This window comes from Porites lutea, chromosome 13 (assembly GCF_958299795.1).
Source record: "Porites lutea chromosome 13, jaPorLute2.1, whole genome shotgun sequence".
In the NCBI taxonomy this organism is placed as follows: Eukaryota; Metazoa; Cnidaria; class Anthozoa; order Scleractinia; family Poritidae; genus Porites; species Porites lutea.
The window spans coordinates 23422947-23446943 of NC_133213.1; the positions used below are offsets into that span (position 1 = coordinate 23422947).

Consider the following 23997-nt stretch of genomic DNA (forward strand, 5'->3'; position numbering starts at 1 on the left):
ATGATGCTCGTTTCACCGATGTCGCATGCATTAATCCCGTTCAAAAAACAAATGAAATATAATGTGATAAATGAAAACAAAATAAAAATATGCTGAAACCAGTTGGACTTCATATCAGCTAACTTTGCACTGATATCCCACCTTGATTACCTACTGGAACTCAGGTGACTGAGATCTTAATCTTGCGCTATTTTTATTTAACACTCGGTAAAACGGACAACAAAAAACCTACAACTTTTTTCGCAACATTGCTGTATAATGAGCTGAATAGCGATGTTGCGTGGTTTATCACTCCCGAAAAAAAAACTTGCAACCTTACAGGTTCGAACGTGGGTAGTAAATGCGCAACATCGCTATTCAACTCGTTTTGCACCAATGTTGCAAGAAACGTTGCACGTTTTTTCTTACCCATTTTAGTGTAGCTTTACCTGTATTTATTTATTCCTTTTGTAACTCATAATCGCTAAGAGATTTTAAGATCGTAAAAAGGATTGGTCCAAACTCGGGCCACTTTAATGTTTCAAAACAAAATTGTGTCCTCAGCTACAAATCAATGATAAAGTAAAACTTAAGAAATTACTATGTATGCAGTTATTATTTGGCCGTTGAGAAGCGGTTTTCAAGGAGCACGATTCTCGAATTTAAGGGAACACGGTCAAGTTAGGTTTCTGGGAAATTACCTACCTACCCCTCCCCTAAGCCAACATTTTGCCTTAAGTGAGAAGTAAGTGTTAATGTTAGCTTAGGGGAGGAGTAGGTGGGCAGTTTCATAGAAACCTCACTTCATGCTGGAACTCCTCTGATTTAAATTACAAATCGAGCTATCCCGCTGTCAGTCTCATTATCTGACTGTTATATTTTTCTTCGCTTTTCTTTTTTTATTAAACCGAGCAGCTGCGGAAATCAATCCCAAAGAAAGACCTTCGAATTAACTAAAGGAAGCACAGTGTTTCTTTACCACTAATTTGCGAAAACTACACGTAATGGGAATGAATTCAAATTTCAAGGTTCGCATGAAGACAGAAGCAAAAAAGGAAACGAAAAACAACTTTATGATATTGAAAAAAGCCCGTGATTTGGAAGAGAAACCTTTAATTATTGAATTGATAAGATTATCGGGTAATGCAAAATAAACCAAATATGACTCACAACATTATTTGTAGGTTTAATTACAGCAAGTAATGATACAGCAACGCGACACAATGACTTATTAAATTTTACAATAGATATTAAACTTTCTTTTATTAAAACGGGCCAACCAAAAAGTCACAGCAATGAAAAAGAATAACAAAAAAGGCTGAGAAAAAGAAAACTTCAGTCGAGTCAGTAGCTGTAGTATAATCTCGGTAGTATCTAGAGTAGCTGCTGGCAATCCGATTTTCTCTTAGATAGTCGAGTTCTTAGACAGTGCAGACAAGGGATGTTTGTCAATCATGTTCAGCTGCTGCTGAAAGCGAGTTTAACTAACAATAACCTGAGTCTAATTCATCTACCCGGATACCAAATCAAACTGTCATGCACATTTTAAATTTTATTTCTCATTAATTTTTGTCACAGCAGTAAATGGCTTCAAACCTTTGTCGATGTATTTCTCTGTGGAAAAGAATACGATCGCGTGTTCTTTGGTTTCTGCAGCAAGTGGTCTGGTTCACTAGAGCTCGGTCTCTTTTGTGCGCTACACTCATTGTGATTACGCTCATTTTCAAAAGTGTTAGCGGAGAAAAATTGCACGGAAGCCGCAAGCGAGTTCGCTGCTTGCTCCTTAAACGAACCCAATGCGTTTTGAAAATCTGTTTTAAAGAAAGTATACAGTAAAGGATTTACAAGAGCTGTGCTAAACTTCAAAAACAGTAAGACGATATTAAGCCATTGCGGGAAGTTCTTCACGCTCTCCGGTTGAATATCGTCCATTATTCCCACGAAGAAATAACCAGACCAAGCAAAAAGAAACATGATTGCCATTGCTATGTAGATACATGTCGCTCTTATTTCGTTTCTTGACTTTTTCCTTTTAATACGTCGTGCAGGTACAGTTTCTAAAAGTAGGCTTGGTCTTCGTTCACCCCAGATAACACAAAAAATACGAAGATAAGCGTAAACCATTATTACAAAGGGGATAAACACAAAAACAATTGCACATACAACTAAATAAAATGCATCAATTTGGTGAGAATGACCGGGCATTGCGCTGCTTTTTATATCGATCCAAGTTAGTTGTATGAACGAGGAAAATAGTGCTGTAGACCATATAACGAGGAGGACTATAGCCACTTTACGGCTAGTTAATACGGATAAATATCGAAGTGGTAAATGGATCTTGAGATATCGTTCCAGTGTTGCAGCTAACAAGTGAAGAATGGTTGATATTGCGAGAAATCTCTGAGATAAATCCATCCCAAGGCAAATAATCCAGCCGTAAAAACTCTCATGGAATACATTGCAGGCTATTACGAGAGGAATACATAAGATTCCTGCTGAAAAATCCGACGCAGCCAGCGACACTAGAAAGACATTCGATTTCGTTCGAAGATAACTCCGTTTAGCAAACAATGTGAAAACCATCGCATTTGCCACAATTATAAAAACACCAAGAAGCCCCAAAAAAGAAAAGCTGATATATAAGCTGGTCAAATCTTCTTCTTGAACCGAGTTGTTCAACGGAGGATCCACATCAAAAGTTGTGATATTCTCGTAGGAAGCCATTGGCTCTGGCCAGTTTTACAGGTTTGATTTCAAAAAATGTCACTGCTCAGTCTTGTTGATGTTATTAAAATATTAAAATCTAAAGCTCTGTTTAGTAGTTCAGCTTGCCTTGAGTAATTGCTGCATTGTTTTTAAATTCAAAGAAGAAAATGAACAGCCATTGTGTGGCACGTACCAGGGTTTTTCCATTTCTGTTTCCGTAATTTGCATATTTCATCAGTCACTTAGCGGGAATTAGCGGGAATTAGAATTTGTTAACAAGGTCCTTCTTGATGTTTGATTGTCTTTGCACAGTATATATCGCACACTCAGGTGGGAAATTAATCAAAAGTGCTTGTAGCAGTCACGCTAATGACACTAGAATATTTAGCAAAAAGTAATATGTAATGTTCGCTCCATCTGGAAAAAGATTCAGGAATAAAATGTCCGCCTTCCCACTCCTCGCTTGGAACGCTCTTATCAGAAATTTGCCGAAGAACTGATAAGGCGAAATTACCACCGTGAATGAATTCAAGAATTGACGTTTGAGACGCTTGTCTATTACGGTGGCTGGATTCATTTGTCAAACATGTTCTAAAAGAGAAACTTTTCCCGCTTCACGTCCCCATGGATGCAGCATCACAATGTTTTCAAACAAGAGTAAATCCTGTACTACTTCATTCCTGTTGCGAACAAAATTGGATTTTGAGGTCACTATAATATAGTCGTTTTCATGCTAGTAATTCAGGGAACACAAGTAGGGCAAATAAAAATGGCAAAAATTGAAAAAATAGGAAAAAAAGACCATTAAAGTTCCACGGTAAAGTCAAAAACAAAAAAGACTAAGAAGAAAAAAAATCAACTATAAACTTTATAGACCTTTTTCACCTGAAAGTGAATTTAATTTGCTTGTGAATGGAAACCGTTTTTTTTTTTTTTAATTAAGAATGAGCACTTCTTTAAGCAATGTCCTGTTTTGTTCTTTTCTCTTTTTATTTATTTATTTGTTTGTTCTTTTACAAGACAGTAAAAACTGCAAATATACTGGCAAGCTAACTTGTAAAATGACCTATCTGCCCATCAAACTTTATTATCCGTGTTGCTGTTAATGTAATTTTTATCCAAATGCATTATTTGATTATCACAATACACAAAAGTTGTGTACTGTACGTGCATGATCTCTTAGTCCTTCTTAATGGAAATATATTTTCTCCACCCCATCCTCTCTTCAGGATCTGGCAATTCGTTAGGATTTAACGGTACATCTGGTATTTCCTGTTGGAAAGCAAACGATAAAAAATTGTAGAAGTGTGCTCTGCTGCTGATTTAATATCTTTATTTCATTTGTTATAACCACAATATTTTTAATAATGATTGTTTTGATAAACATTACAGTAAGACTGAAGTCTGGTTTTACAGAGTTCAAGGATTAGTGCATGTATATGTAAGACTAGAATTTGTCAGTATTCAAAAGGTAGAAATTCTCACTACCATAAAGGGCCAGTTGAATTGAAGATGTAACTAGTGAAAACCCAGCCAGTAGATAGGTTGTGGTTCAGTTACTGTATCCATGGGTTACTTTCTTTGTAACAAACTCATTATAATGCATTAACAATACCAAGATAAAAACTTGCCACCAGTAAACCAAGCCAGGTTACAGTTGAGATTGCATTTTTTTTAAATGAGGTGAGAAAACTTAATGAATCATTATACATTTCTGGGAAAATTCTCATCTACCCCTTCCCTAAGCCAACATTAACACCTATTTCTCACTTAGGGCAAAATGTTGGCTTAGGGGAGGAGTAGGTGGGCAGTTTCCCAGAAACGTATAATAATCCAACTTAACTGCTTACCAGACTTGGTTTGTAGTACAAATGAACCACCTGACTTCCCGCTAATGCTGATGCCAAACTTGCAGCAAGAAAGGTCAGGTATCTACCCCATGATACGCCAGCCGGCATGATCCTCTTTGTTAATGTTCTTCTTGTTCCTGATTCTGTCTTTCTAGTCTTCTTTCTGACTGTTTTCTGACATAAACGTCATCTGTATTGCAAAAGGGAAAATCATTGCTGACTTGATTAAGCTGGCATATAAGTAAAAGTCGTCAACCTTCAAAAGTAATAATAATATCAACAACAACAACAACAACAAAGAATTCCTGAATTATAAAATGACTCAATTGCCAGATTAAAATAATTTAAATTATTTGAATCTGGCAATTTACCCATTCTATAATTCAGGAACATTTTGCTCTTGTAAGCGGCCCCTCCCATGTAAGCAACCCTAGCCACTTTGTTGATTCACAGATGAATTGCCAATCAACAGGATGTGCTTGGAAGCAACTGCTATCAATTTAACACATGGTCACTTACAAGAAACCATTCTTGTACAAGACCATCACTAGTAGCCACCGCTTTTATAAATTCCCGTCAAAGGGTTAAAGTCGCACTATCAACATTGACCCCTGAAGTCAATTTTGGACATTCTGAGAGTTAACCCTGCATATCTAAATATTTTCTGATTGGCAACAAAACTGCAAGGCAGGACCACACCAGAAAATCCCGAGCATACATGTACAAGATACACCCATCCTGCCTTGGGATTTTCTGCTTTGGTCCTTCTGGAAAAAGTCGCTTGCCCATATCAGAAATTAATCCTTTTATATTGACCATCGGCTTGTTCAGTTATATTTAACATGACTGGATTTAATATTGCTTCGTTCTTTTTGCGATTTTTCTGATCTCAAATTCGTCTCGGTCCGTCAAAACGTAATAAAAACACGAAGCCGATATCCAGCCTTCTTTACAGACGAAGTTGGGTCAATAACGCGCGCGAAGATCTTCTGATCTATAAGCTAAAGAAAGCCTACAACTTGAGTTTTAGTTCTCGAAGGATACTTACAGAAAGTTTCTCTCCCGACACGGACTTTTATCATAAACAACTCTATACCGGCTCCAAGAAGAAAAAACAATGGCAAAAATTTATAGACACCAAGGCGCCTAGTAAATGCTGCCAGCTTTCCTTGCCGCATTAAACCGTGGTTTCAATAAAAAATAATTGTAAAATACCTTGACCATCGCCGCCATTAGATTCACTACACAATGTAACGGCATACATGAAGTACAAACCAAATGTTACTACCGCTGAATATTACAGCTGTGTCTGCAGGCACACAGTCGCCGATGTAAACAGTAGTTTCATAGTGTTTCAAAGCTTCATCCTTTCTGATCCTTTGTGTCAAGGAATATGATGAGTCAGAAGCGGGAGAACAGTGTTCGATACAGTCCATACTTGTAAGTGAATAATTCTTCTTTGAACGACATCCTCTCTGTTAGCGATCTATCAATATACTAGCCGGCCAAAAAAAAATTAAACAGCTGCACTCAAACCCGGCACATTTAATCGAATATTTGGTTACCAAAATGAAACGAAATTAATGGCATTCATTCGAGCGATTGAGTTCGATTGCCGAAAGCGATCGAACAAACTCTAACTGGCAAAAATATTTGGCCCATCGAACTCAATCGAAACTTAATCTTTAATCACGGTAATTGCTAATAGCGCTTATGCTAATCCGGCAATGGAGCGGCCAGCGGTCGCTCAAATACATGGTATGAAATTACAATATTTACATGGTATTGAATTTCATGGTATGAAAATAAACGATGTGATTAAGTTAATATGTTAAAGTAGTGGACACTCTCCGGATAAATTCTGGGTAAGACGCCGAACTGATAACATAAGCTGCTAACGCGTTCCACCCATGGATTGATCTCACATAGAAAGAGTGTTTGTAAGCGTCAACTGAAGAGGATGGGAGCCTGATCTTAAAGTTGTGAATTGACCTTGTACGGCCATACGCAGGCACTGCTCAAGGTAAGGTCATGGGGAATGGAGATGTTGACTTGACCTCTATGTATCTTATAAAACATGCCGAGATCACATATCCTGCGCCTTTCAATTTCTCCGGAGTTTTGATTGGACAGTTATATATTTATTTATTTTAGGGTTGGACCAGAAAAATTATGGGGAAGGGGGGGGGGTGTAGTAGGGTGAAGTCCAAAAAAATTATTCATGCAAGCCTAATTTAACTTAAGAAATGAAAAAATGTAAAATTATGAAAAAATATTCACGCAGCTTGAAAAATCCCCATCCCACCTTCCCTTTTTCAATGGTCCCCCCTTATATGTATTTATATATTTAGGACCATGTACATACACACTTAGCCTGCATCGCAGATATAAATTATTTAACCTTGGTATTAAAGTAATTTCTGCAAAGCAGCGCTGTTTAAATCCTTGTTGTGGACACCCAACAGATTCAATGGATAGCTGGAGGAGCGTTTTGAATTTCCTTTCATCTTGATTGGCAAATCAGCAAGACATTTTTAACGGGCCAATCATGGTGTGTACTCTAATCCTGGTAGAGGACACTGTGTTCGCCACTAGCGGACAACTCATAAACGACAATGCTAGAGCAAAGTTACTGATGAGGAGAATCCATGTTGTCCGAGCTAGGGCTTGACCAAACTAAACTAAACAAACTAACGTATTTTCAAGGAGAAAATAAATTGGTTCACCCCCGTATGTCTTCCAGCTGGTTTCTCTTGTCCACTCAGTCTCGGTCTCTGTATTATGCAATAGCCAGCCAGACAAACATGGTGCCTGCTCTGAAAATTGAGAGTATTCTAATCCATGTACCTCCTTCATTTTCCAGTGCTCTCTCAGCATTAAGTTTATCACTGTTTGCTTGACCTGTTGACTACCAAATGTGACATAATTTGATAAAATCAAATAATGATTTTGTCTTCGATGTCACAGGATGTGAATTTTTTTCCTTATTTTAGCATTAAGAACCCAGTGACAAGTGACGTCACAGATGAAGCTGAACAGGACACCAGTACTTGCAGGCAAGAACCAGGAAAATCACCCAAGAAACCAAGGCGACCAGTTAATAGATTTGGAGATATGACTGAGGAAGAAGTACTCAACTTGAAATTACCTGAGCATTTGGGATACAATCTGGATATATTATTTGTAAGTGTGCTGTGCATGTCAGCACTTCAAATGCTGAAAAATAACTAAATGCCTTAAAACAACAATGGCAATAGGCCTGTTAAACAGATCTCCAGAAAAACTCTAAACAATTTTAGGGCCTCATTTCATTCATCAATGTCCAGCCCATATAGAATGTGTTCTTTCAAAACTAACAAAGTAATTTTATATTATCAAAAAAAGGGAAAAGTGCTGTCTATAATGCTCATAAAAATTTCAGTGAGTTAAAATGCCAATAAGAAAAGAGCATTTTGCATCGATCAAGCAGAGTTGTAACTTATTTTAGATTTTGTCCAATAAAAGTTCCATGCCATTTTCATCCATAGGAACAACAGTGTCTTTTTGACTGTCTTTTTCTGCCTATTTTCAATTTTCATAATTTTCCAACCTTATGTTTTTAACGTTTTTCGTTTGCCGGCAGTTAAAAAATTTTAATTAAATCTGATTCTAGACCTCTCTGTTTTGTTGGCAGGTTGGAATAAACCCAGGTTTAATGTCAGCCTACAAAGGACATCACTATCCAGGAGCCAATAACCATTTCTGTGGGTAAATTTGCTTTTGAGACCAATTAATATTATTGCTGATTTTCCTGTAAATGAGTGTGTTTTTTTGTTTGCTTGTTGTTTGTTTGTTTTTTCTCATTTTGCTTTCAGTTAAGGCAATAATAAAAAATTAGATTTCTTAAATGAATTCTTATTATTTATAAAAATAATAATAATAATAATATTATTATTATCATTAGCAGCATCATTGTTATGATCATTACAAGTTATTTAATTGTTTATTTGTAAAATAAACAATTCCTTAATCCTAAACAATAACTGACATTGCTGACTGTCTTTTTTTAATTACCTGATTAACTCTTTCTTAATAATTATTTAGCTACATGTAGTCCCTTAGGCAGAGGTCGCACTGTGGCTTTTTTTTTTTATGTCACGTCATATGTTGTCCCACAAATATGTCACGACATTTACGCCACGGGAGTCTTGGAGGTCGCACGTGTGGGACATAAATGATATTTGAAACCGGACTGTCAACTCTTAATATTTCACGCGCGAAAAGAAAAAAAAAGGCCACAGTGCGAACCCTTTGGTTGGACTTTTTTGTTCCTCCCAAGGCAGCTGAAGGGACTGGTAATGGCTGGATTGGCTGCCCATGTTCAAAAGCCCTGTCAAAAGACAGCTGCGAGGTTGAAGGCTGCGAGTCTTGGGAAAACATCTGCGAGCTAAAGGGTGAAAACAAACCATCCACATGCTGAGAATAATCAGGTGGATAGTGCGAATTTGTAAATTGGTATGGGTTGAAATTCGCCATAAGGACCAGATAAACGTTTGTAGAGAAAACCGGTGACTAAAATTTTGAACAGATAGCTGTAGCTAGCTGTGCACATGTGTTATCTTCGAAGAATTGCAAAAATTCGATTTTTGCCAGTATTTCAGATTTGACTGACATTGCGGCCGAAGAAAAACAAAAAATTGTCATTTTACGGCCATCGGCTTTTTTGATCTTTAGGTCCTTCGGACATAGTTATGGCAGGTCGCGACAAAAGGGTCGCACTTGTTGCAGGCACGCGATGACAGATTTTATGTCTAATGTAAACACCAAAAGGGTTAGTGCGACCCCTGCCTTAAATATATTTTATAATTTATTTAATATATATTTTCTTCACAGATTTGTAATACATGCCCTTTAATTTGCAGGGCCATGTCTGTACCAATCGGGTTTGGTGCCTGACAGATTGACTTATCTAGATGATGTGAGATGTCCATCAGATTATCAGATAGGTTTAACAAACATGGTGGAGCGTACTACAAGAGGAAGCGCTGATCTGTCCAGGTGATTAGCTCAACAGGGATGCCGGTTGCTGATTGGGGGAGGCCGGTCACACCTGTGTATACGAAAATAATACTTGGCTATTAAATCCTTGCTAGTAACTGGGAGTGCAGACTATGCGCAAGAGTAAAAGACACCTTCGAGGAGAGAGGTAGCTTCCTCTTTCCTCGGCATGTCCTCCTCCCTGGCGGCCAGGTCATGGCTATAGGATATCTGACTCGTCCCCAGTCATCTCTAAGTTGTCTCTACTCATTAATTATTCACTAGGGTAGTGCTTGGGTTAAGCGTACAGGGAAGATGGGAAGGCAAGAGGAGGGGAGGAGGTCTCTCCCCCTTCTCCCTTCTTCCTTCCCGTCAGCCCCTGTGTTAAACAGCCCGTTCTAGTCTTCCACACGGAATACTAATAATGAGAGCTGACTGGGGACGAGTCAGATAGGATATGGTCATGGTGACTTATTTCTGGTCACATAATTCTTATAAATTAGACATTCTATTTCCCACAATTAACATAAAATACATGAACCTGTATCCACACAACGATATAGAAGCCAATCCCAGGGTACAGCATTGCTGATACAGTCATTTATATTTATGTTGATTAGGGCAAAAAGAGTGTATAATTAATGATAATTATTAGCCATGACCTGGCATAAGGGAGGAGGACACACATGAGGAAAGAGGAAGCAACCTCTCTTCTCATAGGTGTCTTTTACTCACGCATAGCCTGCGAGGAAGCTCTTCATCTGGGGAGTCAGAATGGTATTTCAAGGTATCTTGATAGTGGGACGTAAATTAATGAAACCATTGTAACTGCGGAAAGCCTTGATTTATTTATAGCTCAAGAACAAAGTTGAACATTTATTTTATTTTGAACACGATGCTTTCATAGATCATAAAAGCCTGTGTTCATGAAGTACTTGTATTTTTGTTTCCATTCTTTTCAGGAAAGAAATGAGAGATGGGAAGGAGGCTCTTATACAAAAAGTGGAGCAATATAAGCCACTTATTGTGTGTTTTAATGGCAAAGGTGACTTCTCTCTTCTATTTTGCTCTTGTCACCTGTTTTTTGTCATGATTGATTTGTTTGTTTTTTTTATTATTCCTAAGGCTAGGCCAAGTAATTTATAATCATTGTTTATCTTGCTCCAGTTTTAATAAACCTTAAAATTTCCTTTCTTGTTTGGGGATGAGTAAATGAGCTGGAAGTGGCTCACAGGCTTTGCAAGGATCGTGACATGTTAATTAAATCCCAAAAGGTCAATAGCGATCATATGGCAGCCAAGCTAGCCCAGTAATACTGGGATAAAATTCACCAAGGCGAAATGAGCCAGCCCAGCTCACAAAATAAGCACCTTGCCTTCTGCTATTCCATTTGATATCGTTAAATGATTACAATGAACGTAATAGCTAAAGTTTAAGTAAAGATAACAAACTAGTAAGTCAATAACTGAATTTTTTATTACAGTCTGTAAGCGGTAATCTTTTTCTATTTTTTTTTCTGTTTCTATTTTCAAGTAATCTACGAAACCTTTTCCGGATCTAAATGTAAGGTTGGCAGGCAGAAAGACCCAATTCCAGGAACGACTTCGGTAAGCTAGCTAGCACGATGCCAGCTGTTGATAGTAATCAAAAAAATATCCTTTATGTAGTGCCCTTATTTTAATGAAACTGTAGTTTTTGCAATCTAAGGGACCGTGCATTTTGTTGATGGAATGGGCCTGGGGTTTAAGGGGAGGGGGCACCGAAAAAAAATTGCACTAGACTCCTTCTTCCACCTTCCCCTTATCGTCGTCGTCATCGTCGTCATAGTTATCGTCATTATTTTTTTCTCTACCTCTCTCTTCACAGGTAGTTTATGTTATGCCATCTACATCTGGAAGAACCCAGACCTACCCCCGTGCAAGCGACAAGTTGCCGTTTTTCTTGGAACTTAAATCTTTGCGTGATGAACTTAAGGCGAACTCTGTAAACCACTCTTCTCCTGGAGAGGAAGTAAAATCAAGTTTAAACGAGACTTAGTTAGCCGCAATTGTATAACCTTAAAATTCTTGCTTCAAAGTTAGTTATTTATTGCCTTTATTTATACAGAAATACGAATACGTTACACTCAGAATAAAGAAAAATTAAAAACGTGTTTAGAAGGTAATCCGGGCAGAAGTTAAGTTAAGGGCGTGTTGTACTGTTTTAAAAAACGGGCAGGAGTATGTTATTAGGTTTAAAAACTCGAGGCAACGCCGAGAGTTTTTACGCCTGATAATATACGGCTGCGAGTTTTTTGAACGGCTTCAAAATCTCTGATATCGATCAACTCATTTTTGCTCTAACATTTAGATTTGGGGTCATTTTGGTCTCAAAAATTGGACGTAAAGTTTAGCGTGTCTTTCACTCATTAAACATTTTTAATTTTGTTTTTTTTTCTCTTTATGAATTATTAATTGTTTTGAAACATATTGAACATTGAAGGGGTGTGTTATGGAAGTATACAATGTATTCAGTTTTGTCCATCCTTGCCATCTCTTGTATTAGCTGTGTTTTCTTAATCTTCCACCGATGTTTTAAGTGGTTATTTTTATTAATTCTTTGCTCGTTTGTTTGTTTGTTTTTTTGCATATCGTAATATATACCTCTCCATTTAGAAAAGGAAATAAATCACCTATAGAAAATAACAGGTAGCATTCGGTAGAAGAGAATACAAATATAGTTCTTTTAAAAATTTTTATTTGGGTGCGAAAGATGTTTTAGGAGCCTCTGAGCGGCCTATAACCGTGATATAAAACGGCCAATGTCGTCTTTGGTAATCAATGAATACTGACTTTGCACTAAAACTTTATTCCGCTCCGTGTAATGTCAAAGTTTCGACAATAAACTTTTAATTACTCTTAGAAAATACACATTTAACAAAACTTATATTCGGTTCTGCTAATATAGGGCGGGTTAAGTAGAACTGTAAAAAATCTAAACTTCACTGCAGAAATGGATGTGGGGGCAGTTATCGAAATTCTATGTGAATAAAATGCAAACAATATGACCTTGTTTTGGCTTAGTATTATTGTCTTTATAATTATTATTTTTTAAACATATTCATAGAATCGGTCAATAGCGAGCTTAAAAGACGTTTTTGAGCAGCGCACGTCAACCGAAACTGTTCGTTTGCATACGTGTATCAGATGTTCATGCCAAAACCTATCGTAAACAGGCAATAAAAACAACTGATTGCTACAAAACGAGTTGAACAGCGATGTTGCGCACCCCTTGAGTCACTTGCTGCAAAACAAGTTTTTCGTAGGCCCAGGCAAAACGCGCAACATGTACAGACTTTTTGCAAAAAGAACCATTCAACTACTTTCTGCAACAACTTAAACCTGCGATAACCTGATTTGATGCAAGAAGGATTTGATTCGTGAGTGGTAAAACGCGCCACAGCTCGTTTGCAGCAAATGTTGTCAACCAAGCTTCACGGTCCACGAAGTTTGAATATTATTTAAAAAGTTGTCGCACAGATTAGTCAACCACCATGAAACAGTCCACCGATTGTGGACCTTAATTTATCCCCACGGACAGCCCCGCCTCCTTTGTCTAGTCGCGAAAATTGTTTGGTTGGGATTGCGTGACGAGTCAGAGAAGGAACTGACACAAGGAGTGAGGGCCTGGATACAACACGTCTTGTGACATTCGCGTGTTCGTGCGTTTCGTACGTCAGTGTGCCGATCAACAGACACGAAATGCTCTGCCGGGAACAACTCCGTTGGAAAAATTTCAAACTCTTTTACCCGACTGGGAAGGTTTTCGCTGTATCACCGGTTAGTGATCTAATAACTAGAATCACGTTAATGAATCAGGGGAAAGATAGAAATTTATAGTGAGCCGCCGTTCTCGACACCCCTACGATATCCCGGCATGTCACGGAAACTTTGTTTTGCGTGTTCCGCTTAGGACACTATGTAGTGGAGTGCTATTTGCTCTTGACTGCCGTGGATAATCCAGTTCGCAAGAAACAACCCAGTAAAGTCGAGCATTAGATTCCCATATTAAAACTCAGCAAGAATTCTGCCGCTTTGGAACTACGTAGAGGCTAATAGGTAATATGCGACTGGAGGGTTGCAAAAGGAGAGCGCAAATAACGACGAACGTACTTCCAAAGCTAAGAGGAATAACCTTCCATGTTCAAGCAACTTTAGTTTAAAAATTGAAATCTTTTGTCAAAGAATCCAAATTAGCCTTGGAAAACAGCTGATATTTTTGCGATGTCACCATTGGTTACCCTGTGAACAAGCACAGAAATTCCATACTGATCAGATCTGGGTGTTGCTTCTGATTGGTTGAGGCAAATTTTCCACATGGCACAACCAATCAGAAGCGCTACACAATTCTGGGTGATGACATGTCATTGGTTTGGAATTTCTAGGCTTGTTCTTCAGGTGTCATTTCGCAGGGAAACCAGTGGTGGCGTCGTCTAGTTACTTTGACTAAATTTTAAAGGGAGACAAAAATCCTCCTCATTCACTTATTAAACATTTTTTTTCTCCAGTGGCTACCTTTGCCAGCTGTGGCAGGGTATCGCATTTTGGTTGCCTTATACTGTGTCAGCTGGATAATCTACAGCATAGTCTTGGATAATACTTGGAAATGGCTTATTTTCCTTACAGACTGGACTTTTTTGTGTGTAACGACTTACTTCACTTGCAGTAGTGTGATATCTGTTATATACTGGATTCACATTCGCCACCAACGTGTAAATGATTGTTGTACAAGTAGTGATTGCCTACCAGTGGAGAGGTCAGATGTCTCTAACAAGGAACAAATAAGCAACTCTCAATACACAACACCGAGACAATCGGCGAGTGACACTAATGAAAGCAGCTTACTTGAAGAAGAATATTATGATGCGTTTGAGGATACTGAAAATATTTCACCTGCAGAAAGAACAACTGAAAGTAATACGGCAAGGCATTCTAGTCATGTGTATGCCTGCTTACAAGCCTTGAACTACCCTCAAAAATGGTACCATAAGGTATCATGGGCATTTTACATCATAGCCGCTAATAATTCTTTGCTTGTTACAGTTGTATACTGGAGTCTGTTGTACACAGGGTTTCATATTAGAGAAGCAGATGTTGCTTTTCATTTGCTAAACTCAGTCTTTATGCTAATAGAAACTTGCTTGAGCAGTATCCCTGTGCAACTTCTCCATATCGTATATGCAGTGCTGTATGGAGTTGTGTATTTCCTTTTTTCAGTGGTCTATTGGTTGCTTGGTGGGACCACTGATGGTAATAAGTACATTTATCCAATCCTTGACTATGAGAGTAAACCTGCTAAAGCTGCTGTGGTGATAGTCCTGTATGGGTTCATTGGGCTACCTGTGGCTCAGCTGTTGATATTTGGCTTGTTTAAACTAAGATGTTATCTGAAAACTCTACGTAGACAGTGAACTGCAATACCATTTTAGTTTGTTTATTATCATACTCGTGACACAATTTATCATTTACTAGTTGACAACAATGAAAAAATATCCACAGATACCAGTTTTATTAGTCAATTCTTATATTGCAAATTGAATAATAATGCATGCTCATAATCACCCCATGTAAGGAAATACAAGACACTCTTGGAATCTGGACTTCAGGTACTAGATTCCGGATTCTTTGTCAGTGGAATTTGGATTCCTGATTCGTTGAGCTGTATTCAGGATTCCATAGCCATGCATGGATTCCGGATTCCAGAAGCAACACTTCTGTATCCCATATTCCATGAGCTAAATTTCCTGGTTCTGGAATCCGGATTCCCTTACATGAGGTGACATGCTTACTTAGAGGGTATATAGTATTGTCAAGGCTGATAGGGAGCGACTCTTGGTAACAGCATGATTAGTAGTGATATTTGGCATAAATACCGCAAGTAATATTTCAAAATCATTATACTTAAATTTCAGACAATTTTGAAATTCCATGAGTGGTATTTATGCCAAATATCATGTACAAATCATGCTATTATGTGTTTACACTACTACCCGCAAAAGCATGGTAATTTTCACAATAGGTATTTCAAATTAAGCTGAAATACCACTGCTCTAAGCCAATCAAATTGCAGAAATTTCTCATTGCTGCCGGGCATCAGCAGGCAGCACCCATATTCTTGAGCGATTTGAGATTCTTCGGTTCGATGGTTCAATCAGCAAGTGCTTAGCTGCCGCGCCTGTTTTTCTCTTCGGAGCAACCCGCCATTTTGTTTTGTTCTAATGTGAGTTTAAGATCTGTGCAGAAGTTGTAGTACATCGGATAGTTGCTATCTTTTTAAACAGCCTAAACGGTAAGAACAGTTCAAGAACTATTGTACGGGACATTTTTTCGTTTTTTTTTTAATGCTAGGTTTCAAGATTAGTTATAGCGAGTATTTTTTGTCACACAGATTGTTATCTCGGAAATCAGGATTGTAAGTTGTGATCGGCGTGTACTGTACGTCTACCTGACCTGTGAATAAACAATTTTTGGCCTTTAGTCTTTACGTTATTTGTTGGCAACTCTTCTCGTCATGTACACGATGATTGTTCGATGAAGAAACAGTCTATCAGCACTGCTGTTGTTAAAATGAATTACAAAATCATGTTGAAACTCTGGCGAGTCAGTATCTGAATGTAAGCCAGTATCTGAATGTAAGCATATTTGTCATTTGTGATCGGTTCATTTTTTGTATTTTACTCTGAGTGCATCATAATTCTATGTTATTGACTTTAAGAAAAAAATTCATATGTTTAACTGTTCTACATACTGTCTCTGTCCTATTCGCATCGCAACTCACGGCAGCACTTCCCTTCTCAATGAGAACTTCTAGTTTAGAAGTATAAGTAACTTTACCTATTATGGAGGAGGTGAGCATTTAAAATAGTTTTCATTTACTCCTCTAGTTTGTTTTTTGTTGTTGTTGTTGTTTAGTTTTTTTTGCTTCTTCCCATATTTTAAGTAAAATCATGAACCTGTATTTAGCGGATACCTCTGTCATACGGACACCAGCGAAGCTCCCGTGGGTGTCCAAGAAGTTACAAGCATGAAAACCTCGAAAAACCGTGTTCTTTTCCTCATTAGCATAACACTGTAATTTTTAATACGCACTTGTTATGACGTCAAAATCGTAATTGTCTAGCATTGTTAATTCTGGTTTAATATTTTCCCAACGCATGCAAATGCTGCGAAAGAGTCAACACTACGTCTCCCCTTGTGCATCAACCAAGGTATCATAAACATGTGTCGGGAGGAATTTAGTCTTTCCCAAGTAAAACTGCAGCACCACGACTCCGGAGATTTTATTCGATCACCGGTAAGTTGAATTTTGGAGTGTTCCACAGCTAGCCCACTCATGAATATTTTCAACGCTATCTATGCATGTATTTGTTTGGTCTACACTTTACACTGACCTTAGTGTTGCTTCTTTACTTAGGCTTGACCTTAAAGCAGAAAGGTTTATATTGCTGTTGACAGTGTCCATTTCCAGGCTAAATTATTGAGACTTCTGCAACAGAGAAGTCCCACTTCACTTTTCAGATTGTGAGCGAGTCGTTTGACCATTCAAACGAAACATCCTTTTAATACTTCACCTGATATATCTTGAGAAATCTATAAAATCGCAGATTTGATTTCTTAAGTATGCTTTAATTTTTTCCCTCTTGTGAGTTTCCTATTTTTAATCCCGCAATGCGCTACGGTTGTGTCAATGTTGTGTTACACATCGATTTCTTCCGAAAGTTTACCTTCGATCACTGCTTAGGCGACGAACAAATTACGACGATATCAGATGATAAACATGCCGAGACAGAGACTTGCTACTGCTTTGTGTTCTTTGATACTTCGCCTAAAACAAGTTCAGATAAGTCTTAACGAAAAAAATGACAAAAAGGAAAAATCATATTAAACACTGTGCTTGAATCGAACACATTTATTTAGAAATTGACTGAGGCTAATTATGCAAGTTGCTTGAATATTCGAAAAATAACTACATAGCTAACGTTACTCACTACCATAAGAGGAAAAGAAACCTAGCAAATGAAAAAAGTACTGTGTGCGTACTAAATAACATGATGATGTTATAAAATAGCGCTCAAACCAGTTCGGTTACCCTGCAAAAATTTACGTGATCTCTACCGAAGGGGAACAATGTAGCAGAAAACAACAGCTGCACGAAACAACAAAACGCTTAGAAGAGGTACTAAGAACTAACCAAAAAGAAAAGATAGAAAACTGCTCAACTTGCCTCACAGGGAATATTCATATTTAGCAGAATTTATTCTAGTTAATCTCAACCTAACGGAGCTGAAAAACGGAAAATTGTAAACATAGCTTGGACAGCGCGAGCGTTTATGTTACACCATTGTGAACGCTGATTGCGTCAACAACCTAATACTTCGAGTAATTATCTTGAAAGCTTTGCAATCCCCTCAAGTGTCATCAAGTGCATAATAAACCCAATGTTACACACAACATGTGTTTTATAACGTTTTCTAAAGAGAAAAATGGTTAACACATGGGAGGGGAGTGGGGTCATCTGCGCACGCGCCCTATGGCGTGTCAATCATTGTTTGCAGTCTTTTCGTTCAAAAAACAAAACAACAACAACAATTTCGATGAATTAATAGTTGTCCATCTCAATATAGGTTGCCGGTACGCTTTTTTTTGAAGCCGCGGGCTCATGATCTCGACGGGCCAATGTACTTCGAAGGGCCTTTCCAGCACAGTCAACTGTGTAAGGGTGGTTTTCTAAAGAAATCATCTCTGATAAATTTGCGAAGGAGGCATGGAGACCGTCATAGGTTTATTGACTCAGGCGCAGTGTATAATGATTACTAACTGGTTACATAACTTGTTTTTGTTGCAGTGGTTCCCGGATGTTGGAGTGACCATATATCGCTGTGTATTCGCTGGTTATTGCCTTGGTTGGATTATTTACAGTGGCTTTCACCGTAGTAATGGAGACGAGAAGTGGTTCATCTATCTCACCAACTGGAGCTTTGCCTTTCTCACGTTGTATTTCATCTTGGCATTTGTTGTGTGTGTGTTTAACCACATCAGGGATACACCGAATGAAACAGCCCCCGTACAAATGACAACAGCAAAGAGCGATGGAAGCAGCAGGATTAGCATTGAGGTCGCAAACGACCAAGGCCTAAACTATGATCAACCAGCCGCGAAAATGGCGTGGTATCACAAAGCATTATGGGTCATCTTTGTTATCGCTGCCAATGCTGCCATCTTGGTAACCCTGTTGTACTGGACGCTCATCTTTACTGGAAAAACCAGTGGGCTGGACATATCAACCCATTTGATAAACAGCGTTTTTATCGTAGCAGACGTGATGCTTAGTGAAACTCCTGTGAGATTCCTTCACTTTCTTTACGCTTGGATCTATGGTGCTTGTTATGTTCTGTTGACTGTGATATTTTGGGCATCAAATGGCACTAATGCTCTTGGCGAACCCTATATATATTCGTATATAGATTATGATGAGTCTCCGGCACTCTCTAGTGGTATTGTCGTTGGGTTTGTTTTGTTGGGACAGCCGCTTGTCCAGGCCATCCTTTTTGGCCTGTTCAAACTGCGAGGGTTTTTGGCTCTAAAATGTGGCAACAAAATTTAAATTCCTTTCAGCCATAAACTACCACTTAAGTCATCCTTATAGCATACTGTATAATCATTGCAATGATTATTATATTTTTCTACTCAGATCATTGTTTTACGTTGTCAGATTCTCTAAGTACATATACAAATGTTTTACCGTTTAATTTTTTTAAATTTTCTTCTTGCACATTGTCTTACGCCTTCAAGCCTTCAAAACTATCCCAAATGAAAAGGTTTTTTAACTTTTTTTATTTACCGCCTACTTGTAATTAGAACTTGTAATTGATGTTTTAATTAAATAACTGGGAAATAAATCTGGAGTCGTGTGAGTTAATATTTTCAGCGGTTTTAACATCTGCCCATGCGTAGTGTATCAGCTAAGCAAATCCAAAATAGCGTCTTCCAGTTGAGTTCTCTCGCGTCCATGCACCCACGCCTTTTTCGTACAAAGATCAAGGGCTGATTTCCACTGTCGTAATTTTTCCGTGCGAACGAACGTAAAATTTGCGAGCGTAAATGAAACAGAGGCGGCAATGTATGAAACGCCACGCGCAAAAGTAGAAGTTGTGCGAGGTTCACTGTTTACGTATACGTGTTGGGCCTCCATACAATAGAGAGATTAAGATTCACATTTACTGTAAACGTGAATTTGTACCATACACGTGACCACGTTTTGTCCTTAATTGTCGTTAACTGTTTATTACTTCTACTCAAAAATAAGTAGTTTCACGCCTGTTTTATACCTGAGAATTGTTCTCGACAGTTTTTATCTGCTTCCTTTCTATTTTGAGATATCCTCGACTTGAATCTGACGTTTGCCTTTTGCCGTAAACGTGACTGGTAATCCCTCTATTGTCTTCATTTTACTAACGCGAGTAAATTTCACGCGCGAATTCGCGCGCGTACAATACTCGACATTGGAAATCCACCCTTAGATAGTAATAGTGTTCGCACTACGCTGGTCAAATTTTCGACTGTACCGGGAGAGGGAGGGGAATTTGGCCTCGATTCTGATCTAAATTTTCGTAATTTCTCCGTGTGAACAGAACACCAGAAACACACACCTTTTATGAGACGACTTGAACAACGAGGAAAATCACCTACAACTACGATGCAAGTTTTGTTCAGTTGTTTTTGTTGTTTGTTTGTTTTCACTTTAACATCTTTGTTAACTTCCCCGTCCTCGTCGTCTTGGATCCTGGATTCCACAGATTCCAGATGCCTTATCAGAGATACTTGGATTCTGGATAACCAATCGTTAATGAGATTCCGGATTCCTTGAGTTGAATTACAGATTCCAAAGCCCAGGATTCCAGATTCCAAGATCTTAGATTCCGGAATCCTGATTTCGTCCTATTGTCTTAAGTTTGCAGAAAGACCGTGAATCTGTATTAAACTGAAACACCCGGTTTCGTCGCGTGTATTGGGATTGAATCCGTAATATGAAGTGAAGGATATTAAAGTCTCCGAACAAAAAAAGTCGGATAATTAGGACAATAAATGTCTGTAAACCGCCAGGTAATCCGACTGTGCTTAGGAATTTGGAAACATTTATTGATACCCAAAAACCTCTTTAGTTGTAAAACTAAGTAGACTTTGATGAAGTTTCTTTGCAGTATTTTTTTCCATATGTAAATATTTCTTTAGTTTAAAATTTCAAGTTCATCTTTTTTGTTTTCCTTTGTATCAGAAAACTTTCACAACAAAAGCATTTAAAAGCTTTAGTAGGTTATTCTTCTCTTTTTTTTCACGATCGAATTAATTAAGTACAAGCTAACTTGTTTTGTGTGCTGCTGATATTAGCACGTGGTACATCACAATAAACTCCTCAGGGACTCTAGCCATTGTCAAGCAAATCAACAACCTCCTCAATGCCACAGAATACAAATATATGCACGATTTATGGCTAATGTTTTACTCAGCGGTGAGTCAAGTTTGATCGAAGAATGTGGCGTACAGAACTACAAGAAGTGAAAGAAGAATTTCAGCTGGTTCAGTTTCGCCTATTGTACCCTAATGCAGGGGACTTTGCGGAAACCCCGGTAAGTTGACTTCATATAAAATTAGGCAATCGGTTGAAATGTCGCTGGCATCGGTTTGCTTATTTGCATGTAAGTCTTTCCACTGTCTCTCGTTTCGACGTTTCTTTCAACCAGTTTTAAAACAAACGCATTCCTCTTGAGCGAAGAATTAACAAAAAGCGTGAAAGTTGTACCAAAACATTAAATTTTTGATTTCCCCTTTTCTATTCAAAGGGGCGGTATTTCTAGTTTAAGAAATTACGAGTCTTGAACCGTGACAAGTAAAAGTACAAATGTTGACCACCCTTCAATGGTAAAGTAAAGAATGATGTATTTGTCATAATAACTTCCCAACTAACGAAATTCGATAAGAACGTAATCCAGGTGCTTTCAGGAAGAAAGACATTTGAGATAAAACGTTTTTTTTTTATAAAAACGCCTTGTTCCAGCGTTGAACTTGCCCGTCGATTACTTCAACTTTCAATGTATCTTTGTCGTCGAGTGTTGTTCTATGCTCTGGGAAGACAGTCACATTTGTTTAGATACTCGTTGACTTTTAATGTCACTTTAAACAGCTCAGTGAAATGTCGAAAGCAAAATAATCCTTCACATACGAAATAATGCCTACTACATTTCTCTCCTTGCGCCCACATTGCATACTGGTATTTTACTGCGTACATGTTGGTGTTTGAAACTTTACTCTTAGTCAACCTCAGTTAATGCCAATTGTATTAAGGGCAAAATTGATCAAGAATGTATGCGTAAAGTTATCCAAATAATAAATAGAGAAAAGGCAGCTAGTTCATTTGTTTATGATATAGGAACTTTTCAAGAAACATGAAAAAACAAAGGCGGAAATGCGGTTCACCGAATAAGTGTGCAATCATGCAAAAATGTCACGCGATTAAAATATATGGCACCCTTTTAAAACTAGAAACATTTCAAATATACTGGACACATGACATTTTATGTTCTTGTTCCATAGGTCTTATTCTAAATAATTCAGAAACTATTGGATTTGGAAACAACAAATAACTGAGGCTATGATTTTAACTTATATTTATTCAAAACTACTGTAACAAAATAGATTGACGTGATTAATGTTATGAATATTTTAGGAAGTCCATTTTCGAATTGTAAAATCAAGTTTTTTTGGATTTCAAAATTAAGTAAGCTATTACACTAGTGTTTTCGTATTTGATTTTGTTTTATCGTAACTGGGAGTGATTTTTAGTGTTCAAATTTACGTTTATTAAGAAATCAACTCCAGATTCATTGTATCGTCCAGCTCATTGTTTAAAACCTCTTGAATAATTGATTGCCATCTGTTGAGGAAAACGATAATTTAAATCTTATTTTTAAACGTTACTAAACTAACTCGGTCTTTCAAGTTATCGAGGAAATTTAGAGTGCTAAAAACAGCCTGCCATCCCTGTGACTTGCTCAAAATTGCTATCCTCCTTTTTCAGTGGTTTGGTGTCCCTGTGATCCTAGTCTACCGCCTTCTAGTCGCCGTTTACTGCAGTGCTTGGTTAATTTACAGCGGTTTCCACCCATCCAACGGACATGAGAAGTGGTTTATTTACTTAACCAACTGGAGTTTTCTCTTTGTGACAGTTTACTTTGTTTTTGCCACCTTAATAACTGCTTTCTATTACAGAGAAGAATGTAGACAAGGAGAATACGAAATGGGCAGCCCTGAACCGGTTCCTCTAAAGTACCGCACAGCAGGGCTGTCACGTTCATCAGATATAGACTCCCGTGCAGGAAAGTCACGCGAGGAGATGAATGCATCGCGTGACAAAACAGATGCACGTGAAAACGTCCGAAGCCATGAGGATGTCAAAGTGTCTATTAACCCTTTAGAAGTCATGCAGGAGATACCTATGACAAGATTTCATGAAGCTTTGTGGGTGATATATAACATTGCAGCAAATACTGCGTTACTTATCACAGCAACAAACAGCGATTACAAGGGACATTCATACGATGGCTTAATCATCACGACTCAGATACTGAATACTGTTTTTATCCTAACAGAGACCTTGCTTGGGACTGTCCCAGTGCGATTATTTCACGTTATTTATCCAATGCTTTTCAGTACTGTATACGTTATGGTTACTGTTGTGTATTGGGCGTGTAAAGGGACAAATGCCTCAGGCGAGCCTTACATTTACTCTGCCATTGATTACAGCGAGAACCCCAGAGGAAGCGTTGGCACTGTCCTAGGATTCGTTTTTGTTGGTCACCCCTTAGCACAGCTTGTTTTATTTATTGTTTTTCGAGTCAGATATTGGCTGCGGAGGAAATTTAGCAAAAAACTCATTTGGTAGATAAATTAACGCCAGGTAAAGTACAGATCATAAGTCGAACTCCTTCACTACACCATAACCCCATTATCCTTTATTCTAGACTGTAACTCGACAGACATCAGGTCTTTCATTCTACAGCCGGTTACTCCAACGAACCCTTTATCAAGACTGAACGACCATTTTTTTTGTTAGTCACCTTAGAAGTTTTTTCCTTCACAATTTTAACTCAAGGGTTCAAAACTTAATTTAAAATAACTTTAACACAGGAGTCTTATAATCTTACTCTCTGATGAAAACAGAGAGCAATTTGAATTGTCTAAAATTTTAAGATAGTGTACTGATTAAAAAAAATCTTTTGAATCACAAAGTAAATTTCGTGCAATATGTTTTCGAGCTATTAACAGGAGCTACGTACGCTTTTAGGAACTGCTGATCCTCTGCTGTGCTCACAATTAAATTATCAATCTCAATAGATTCCTCATTGATTTTA

The 23997-nt window shown here is 37.9% G+C and overlaps 5 protein-coding genes across 5 annotated transcripts; 4 read left to right on the forward strand and 1 right to left on the reverse strand.

Moving 5' to 3' along the window:
* Positions 1-1195: 1195 nt before the first annotated feature.
* On the reverse strand, positions 1196-2735 carry LOC140923428 (adenosine receptor A2b-like). The gene has a single exon (XM_073373525.1). The coding sequence runs from the start codon at positions 2701-2703 to the stop codon at positions 1570-1572; it is 1134 nt and encodes a 377-aa protein (XP_073229626.1). The 5' UTR covers positions 2704-2735; the 3' UTR covers positions 1196-1569.
* A 3141-nt stretch (positions 2736-5876) lies between these two features.
* Positions 5877-12050, forward strand: LOC140923138 (G/T mismatch-specific thymine DNA glycosylase-like). Its single transcript, XM_073373209.1, has 7 exons — positions 5877-5975; positions 7529-7718; positions 8209-8278; positions 9437-9572; positions 10514-10596; positions 11085-11158; positions 11418-12050. Exons 1-7 carry the CDS (start codon positions 5929-5931, stop codon positions 11586-11588), a joined length of 771 nt encoding a protein of 256 aa, XP_073229310.1. The 5' UTR covers positions 5877-5928; the 3' UTR covers positions 11589-12050.
* A 1241-nt stretch (positions 12051-13291) lies between these two features.
* On the forward strand, positions 13292-15032 carry LOC140922591 (uncharacterized). The gene is made up of 2 exons (XM_073372564.1): positions 13292-13369; positions 14098-15032. Exons 1-2 carry the CDS (start codon positions 13292-13294, stop codon positions 14998-15000), a joined length of 981 nt encoding a protein of 326 aa, XP_073228665.1. The 3' UTR covers positions 15001-15032.
* Positions 15033-16714: 1682 nt separating this feature from the next.
* LOC140923101 (protein rolling stone-like) lies at positions 16715-19482 on the forward strand. Its single transcript, XM_073373165.1, has 2 exons — positions 16715-16883; positions 18435-19482. The coding sequence occupies exons 1-2, from the start codon at positions 16809-16811 to the stop codon at positions 19191-19193; spliced, it is 834 nt and encodes a 277-aa protein (XP_073229266.1). The 5' UTR covers positions 16715-16808; the 3' UTR covers positions 19194-19482.
* A 1533-nt stretch (positions 19483-21015) lies between these two features.
* LOC140923214 (uncharacterized) lies at positions 21016-23899 on the forward strand. The gene is made up of 2 exons (XM_073373293.1): positions 21016-21216; positions 22665-23899. The coding sequence occupies exons 1-2, from the start codon at positions 21121-21123 to the stop codon at positions 23526-23528; spliced, it is 960 nt and encodes a 319-aa protein (XP_073229394.1). The 5' UTR covers positions 21016-21120; the 3' UTR covers positions 23529-23899.
* Positions 23900-23997: the final 98 nt, after the last annotated feature.